The 7,312-nt window shown below is 37.9% G+C and overlaps 1 protein-coding gene across 1 annotated transcript in view; it reads left to right on the top strand.

The window, feature by feature from the left end:
• Window positions 1-5,557, top strand: part of sfxn5 (sideroflexin 5) — a 13,878-nt gene extending 8,321 nt beyond the window's left edge. The window contains exons 9-14 of the mRNA XM_015393038.1: window positions 1,877-1,942; window positions 2,078-2,168; window positions 2,438-2,553; window positions 2,725-2,810; window positions 4,573-4,690; window positions 4,886-5,557. Coding sequence (XP_015248524.1) covers window positions 1,877-1,942; window positions 2,078-2,168; window positions 2,438-2,553; window positions 2,725-2,810; window positions 4,573-4,690; window positions 4,886-4,963 — 555 coding nt within the window. The 3' untranslated portion in view covers window positions 4,964-5,557. The remainder of the gene's footprint in view (window positions 1-1,876; window positions 1,943-2,077; window positions 2,169-2,437; window positions 2,554-2,724; window positions 2,811-4,572; window positions 4,691-4,885) is intronic.
• Window positions 5,558-7,312: the final 1,755 nt, after the last annotated feature.

Raw genomic sequence — 7,312 nt, 5'->3', positions numbered from 1 at the left:
TCTATAATTTTGAATAACAACCAGATTCTTTACCAGACTGAAAAAAAACTCAAATATATAAAAAAAACTATGAGAGAGAAATATTCAAAGATCTAAGTACATTTATGCATTGTAACAGTATGCAATGAAATATTTGCTTAGGATATAATTTATGGACTCCTTTTGGTGCCCTGCCATGGACTGGCTGACCTGCCATGGACTGGCGACCTGTCCAGGGTGTACCCCACCTCTCGCCCGTAGACAGCTGGAGCACCAGCACCCCTCGCGACCCCAGCAGGGGTAAAGCGTGACAGAAAATGGATGGACGAATTCCTTTTGGTAAAAAGGAATCACCTATTGTGAAATGGATAAAATAAAATTGTGATAGTTAGACAAAAGGAATTTTTTATGCTTGACAGAGGATGATCAGCCCGATATAGTTTAGGCAGGAAGAACCAAACTGCTGAGGGTGAACCATCAGTGTTGAGCATAAAGCGCAGACCCTTGCTAACTGCGCTTAAAGACGGATTTCTGCACAAGCTTGGGTGGTTGAGCAGAGTTCAGCATGCAGTACCGGACCATTCCGGGTTATTTTGTTCCCCCGCCACTGCGGCCATGATCCATCTGGGATCATAGAGAAAGTGCATTTTTAGGATATGGATTAAAAGAAATGTAGGAAAGTGTTTAACATCATTTTGAAAACTTTAAACCAATCTGACTGTATGATCTGGTTGAATTGTCTCTGTAAAGTGCGTCTAGATTACATGTTGTGAATTTGCACTATATAAATAAACTCGAGGGAATGTCCTGGACTTCTTCTCTTGCTTGATAGATTGTGAATAGAGATTAGAGCACCGCTTTCAGCAGACAAGGTTTTTGTTTGGGTAAAAACCAGCTGACTGTGAGTCTTGTCCATATGGCATTATTTGGAGTTTGTCTACTTTCTAATTCCGTTTATACATTTTTTTTTAACTGTGTTTGGTGTTTGTAGAAAGTAATATAAAGTTTATATGAGATTTTAGGCAAGATCCTGACATTCCTGTGCCTACAATATATGACTATGTTTACAGAACAAAATGTGTTGAGCCTGCAAAAAGAGTAACATTTCTCCTGTAATACCGGAGTATTGCTTAAGGGGTTGTTTTTTTTTTTTTCAGTTCAATTCAGTTTATTTATATAGCGCCAATTCACAACACATGTCATCTCAAGGCACTTTACAATTCACCAGAACATACAGTTAAATTGATTCAAAGTTTTCAATATAACAAAAACCAGTTGATTGCATCGACTCATTGACTCGAAGTAAATCCCTCACACTAAGCATGCTTGTAGCGACAGTGGAGAGGAAAAATCCCTTTTAACAGGAGGAAACCTCCAGCAGAAGTTCAACAAAGAATATACATAATTAAACACATACCAATCACAACACACATACCCATAGCCATACAACCAAGCACACATACAGGCCAACAGACTGGAGAAAAGCTAATAAAAAGGCTGAGTGCAGACAAACCTAGTGAAGAAACAACATCCAAAGGAGCTGTCTGCACCGGGGCAGCGGATCAACCACAACCACCGGGGGGGCGACTCTAGGGCCCAGGGGAGGCAGAGACCTCCATCTCTCCCAGGACCCAGAGATCAGCACCAAGCAGGCGGCTGCAGCCAACCACTGCCCTCTATACAGACAGCTCCCTCAGATGAAACACACAATGATAAAAGTGAGAAAGAAGTTGTAGATTTTTAAAAGAGATGAAAGGACAGTGACCAAACATCTCAATGAGTGCAACAAATAAAACTATGACCCACATAATAAATTTTCAAATTGCACTATAAATAAGTAAAGATACACTTCATGAATTAACCAGCTTGTAACTCCTTGGTTTGGCTTTGTTTGCAGCCTACTCCAACATCTAAGTTTCTTCAAGGCTATGTGGGCGCTGTAACCAGTGCTGTTTCTATTGCTGTAAGTCCGATTTCTTTTCTCTTTGACATGAATATCAACATTTTTAACATTCAGTAGTTCTTTGAAGTCTAGATGATTACTAGTTGCAGTTTTTAAATAAGTAATAATAATGATTTTTATTTGTTTTCTTTATAGGTGGGACTGAACATGCTTATTCAGAAGGCCAACAAGCTGAGTCCTTCCACCAGAATGATTATTCAGAGATTTGTCCCCTTCCCAGCTGTAGGTGAGTTTTCAAAGGATCCACTGTCATAAAGGGGCTCTTTGTTGTTTTCACATTTCTGGCGGCCCTCTGGTGGCTAGAGCTGCAAACTCCCTGAGAAGATAATTCCTCTGTAATATCTAAACAATCATGATGGTATATGTGTACCTAATTCAATATAATAATGTTTTTTTTTTATTGTATTTTCATTTTAATCAGATTAATCTGCATTCCTTGTTGGTTGTTAATTATTCAGAAGAATAAATAATAAAGCCCTCTTTGTTCCTCTTTAGCGAGTGCAAATATCTGTAACGTAGCTCTAATGAGACACAATGAGCTGTCAGAGGGCATTGATGTACTGGACCACACTGGCAGCGTGGTGGGATCCTCCAAAATTGCTGCTAGACATGTAAGTATCATTTTCTATGCATTTTTAATTTGACACTTGCTAACTGTTGAGTTTCCATTTTCTGCTGCATCAGAATCTCTAAGCGTCTTACACAATTAAAAAAGGAATAAAAGCAATTGACTGCGATATTTTAAACCAATTTTGTGCACCATCTTCAAATTTTATCTGCAGGCAATAATGGAGACGGCCTTCACACGTGTCGTCCTTCCTATGCCTATCTTTGTCTTGCCTCCAATCATCATGTCCTACATTGAAAGGTTTGTACAGAAACACACAGGTGTAGTTTTTGCTTCAAAGTTGTCATGTATGAACTTTTCTAAATTGATCCAGCAGCACGATTGGTTGCTTAAAAAGTTGTTCTTAAAGATGACTGCTTCCTGCTGGTCTGCAATTTGTTTTTTGTGTGTTTTATACTTTGTTTTTGCTCAGTTTACTAGTAATAAAGTAAACATGGGTAAGCAGAAAGTAATTGGGCGGCACCTGCGAGCACATTTGCCAAGAAAAATAAGAAAAATCCAAGATCCAGTGTGAGGAAAACGCCAAACAATTTTTGATTCCCAGAGAGAAACAATATAAACACTGGTGTTCACTGAAGCGGTAGCTAAAGCTGCAGAGGCCTTCAGGTGTGACTGCAGAGCTGATGGACGTATGAGTAAACATTTCTATTGATAGAAATACGAGTAGTAGCTTCAGTCTAAGTACAAGTGACATAATAAACCAATGGATCCTAATAGGGCTGCAATTGACGATCATGTTGCAAATCGATTAATCAGTTTATTTTTTGGATTAATCTTAAACTTAACTTTGGGTAGCCGATTATTAACTGATTAATCCAAAAAATAAACTGATTAATCGATTTGCAACATCAAATAACAGAAAACACATACTGGTAAGCTGTAATTAAATTATACAAGAAGCATAAATGTATGAATCTCTAATTATGTCAGAGTTGGTCCTCCATAATTTTGTTCATGTCATTGCACAGTCTTGTTTTTTTCTGCATACATGAACAAAAAGGAACGATGGGAAGATAAATCTTGTATTATCTGTTCCTAAAAACACACAACTTTTAAATAAAAATAAAAAAATGAGATTTTGCCTCAATTCACCCGAACTCCTTACCAGGTCATAAAACAAAATCAGCATAATACCTCTTACAATCCAGTGATTACATTCAGGAGTTTTGAATTTATTCATAATCTCTTAGAAGTTTTTAAAAATTTATTAAAACTTGTACAGCAAATGTATCATAAAAAGACGAACATTTTTGTTTCAACAATGTCCGTGCATCCCGAAAATTATATTGCAGAGTCCTTAAAAATGTACCAGTACAACGACAACCATTAGATTCTCATCTGTGCTTTTATACTGAACAGCACTTTGTCCCATGTTTGTAATCACATTTGTCCAAGTAATCTGGGCTAAGTAATCTGTACAGAGTGATAAGTCAGATGAAGAGTGCAAAAGGTGAGAATGAGGCTGTTCTATCAACGAGCTGCAGCAACATCCATAAACAGACATGTCTACATGTGACAACTATCTCCTTTACATCTGATCTAACGACTAGTTTCTCTTAAACCGATGATTACTTCCCAAAGAAAACATCCTGATCCAGGCATAAACCCCCAAGTAATTTTAGAAGAAAACTCCTTCAAAGTTTAAACTTGATGCCTATGTTTATGTTATCTCAGATTTCTTCCTTTGACACTCTTGTAGAGAGACATCTTGGGCCAACATATGTTGTGCCTTGAGGTTATTTCTATGAGAGATAATGTAGAAAAAGAGGATAGAAACAGGAGAGAAAAACAATGAATCTATTTTTTGTTTAACTAACTGATTAAATCTGCAGTCGGTTTAATTAGACTGCTTCTAGCTGAGTTTCCCACCCTCTCATTGTGTGAAATTGCTCCCCTAGATCCGCACAGCCTAAAATAACTCCAGGCGTCGCAGTAGTCAGCCTGGATCAATCTACCCTCCGCAGGCTGACTTTCTCTTTTATCCGTGTCCTGACTCATACAGGCTGCGATTCCTGCAGAGAAACCGAAGATTTCTGCTGCCAATCCACAGCCTTGTGTGCCTGGTTACTTTCGGCCTCTCTCTGCCCGTGGCCATCAGCCTCTTTCCTCAGATGTCTCAGGTACAGTATGTTCTTCCGCTCTGGAGACCAGATGGCTCACAGAGCAGCTGGGATGAGATTCACATTAAATATACTCCACTTAGCACCCACAGCCCTGCAGGATTTGAACTAAAAACAACTTTCAAGGCTAAACACAGAGATATGCAGCTCAATCAATCCAGTATCGTGTTTTTTTTTTTCTTTTTCTTCCGGCAGATTGAGGTGTCTCGCCTTGAGCCGGAGATTGCCATGGCAACGGATTGCAGACTGTTGACCTACAACAAGGGTTTATGATGAAGATGCGATTCGAGCATAAAACGGAGACTGCTTTCTGAATAACTCTAAACGCAGAACTAGCTATTAGAGATGCTGTGTCTACCTAACATTCCTGAACCTGTTTTTCCTCCAGAAACCGCTGCATTTATTGAGCCAACATGTGGTCAGACGCATCTGTGAGAGTTTTCTTTATCGGAAAATTCCTATTTTTACTCTAAAATCCCATTTAGCAATAATATATACCTGATATTTACAGGGTACTGTCCTCTGCACAGTATTAATGTACGGCTGCAACTTCTGTAGCAGAGTTGACTCAAGAGGTGATTTGTTAAAGTTTTTCTCTCTAGGTTTGATAATGACATAAGTGCTGTATTTAGAAGGTTTTTCTACTCTATTTTTAATTCTTATTTTCTAGATTTTTTATTATTTTTTTTTATCTCATTCAGTTCGTTTACATCTCCCTCTTCCTATCTCCTCATCTCTAAATGTTGGACCTTTGAGCAGCTCTGACAGCTGGTGTTGGGATGTTTGTTTATCTGTCAGTTTTTCACAGCGAGCAGCTACTGGTGAAGCAACAGAAATATAGTGATTTAGGTTGGAAGCAGCAGTGGGGAAAAAAGGGTTATTGAGCTTTGTAGAGCTGCAGCTGCATAGAGGTGATTCTTCCACATTTAATTAAACCCATTATTGAGTAAAAGCCTTAGAATAAAAGTCTTTTATGGCTTCAGAATACTTTTACACTAAGAAATGTTTTCACAAATTTTAGGCCTTTAAAGTAGTAACTGTTTTTTTTTTTTTTTTTTTTTTTTGGGTCATTCATTTAGGGACGTAGATTTAACAGAATCTTCAGTCCCTATATTATTGTACTTCTTTGACAGCCCTCAGACTTTTCCTGGGCATTTTCACAAACCTAATATATGTTCCACCTTCCTTCCTACACTCCTTACACAGTAAATTGAGGGGTGTTAATGTAACACTTAGTCAATGTCAACACTGAGCCAGGTTACATATGGTCCTGCCCTGTACAGTGTAAAACTTACACTGATCACAGTGTCAGAATTTCTGAGTTAATTTTACTCTAGTAGGGGCCAAATTTAGTTATAAAGTTAAAGGAGAAGTTCACTTTTTAACACTTTAAGCCCATTTTCTGTAGTGTCCAGGATGAAACCGAATGATTGACACCAAAATTTTGACAATTGGTCCTGTCTCTGCTTTTTGGCTCATTTAGAATCACCCCCTGGCTGCTTTAGAATGGCTCCCATAGAGCATGTCCGATAATGTCCTTAAAACAACCTTAAACGTTCTTTTTTTAAANCTGGTTCGAAACACGCCCCATAATCACAGCTCTATGGAGCAGTATCAGACTCATATTCTGACTAGAATTGAGTCGGACTACGTCAGGCTATAGATCCTACTCAAAATCATGTTCAATTCAGGGCTCGTCAATATGCACTCACCGGGGGGAAAGCGTTTCACTGTGATTTATTTGCGTTTATTATAGTGAAATAATTTTATACTTATTTATTTATTTGAAATATTTATTAGCTTGATGCTTTTTCCCTGTTTGTTTTTATTTTATTTTTTCATTTCCATTGATTTTTTGATACATCTGGGCCATGGAAGCGACAAAACAAGCTTAAAGCAGACCTTGGCTGAGTTATTTGGAAAACCTTTCGACACTTCTCCTGGAGTCTTTGTCCATCCCTGAACAGAGGAAGAGAATTGCAATTTGTCTTTAAATTCCACCTGGGATGTGCTAAGGAGGATGGACCTCCATCCTGCTTAAACACATCAGTACCAGAACAAGCTGCTGTTGATCAGTTTATTCAGTTAATATTGATTAATGTCTTGGACAACCTGAAGTGGCTATGTCCCTTTAAAAAACACTTTGTGATATAGGTTTGAAATGGCCAAATAAGTCAAAATGACATAGGAATGTAAAATAAGTTTAATTGTAGGATTAGGCTGCTAAAAAGTAACATATCATCTGCCAGGAATGCAGCACTTCCACCTGTTGTTCCACTTTGTCCCATGTTTGTAATCACATTTGTCCATACAGTGGTTTCAAATGTTGTTTTATTTCAATTTTAATACAACTTTCATCATTTACAATTCACCTCTTACCTGGTTACATAAACTAATACTTTGTTGAGGCATTTCAATGCACCTTTCAATTTAGTTTCAGCATTCGGTCCAATAGATTAACCAGGAATCAAGTTCAGCTCTACCAGGAAGGTTTTCCTTTTATTCAATTCAATTCAGTTTATTTATTTATTCACAACGCGTAATCTCAAGGCACTTTACAGTTCAACCAGATCATACAGTCAAATTGATTCAAAGTTTTCTATCTAAGGAAAACCAGTTGAT

The sequence above is a fragment of the Cyprinodon variegatus genome, unplaced genomic scaffold (genome assembly GCF_000732505.1).
Source record: "Cyprinodon variegatus isolate N-32 unplaced genomic scaffold, C_variegatus-1.0 Scaffold622, whole genome shotgun sequence".
NCBI lineage: Eukaryota > Metazoa > Chordata > Actinopteri > Cyprinodontiformes > Cyprinodontidae > Cyprinodon > Cyprinodon variegatus.
The sequence above is the reverse complement of the archived record's forward strand: the minus strand, read 5'-3'. Positions and strand labels throughout refer to the sequence as shown.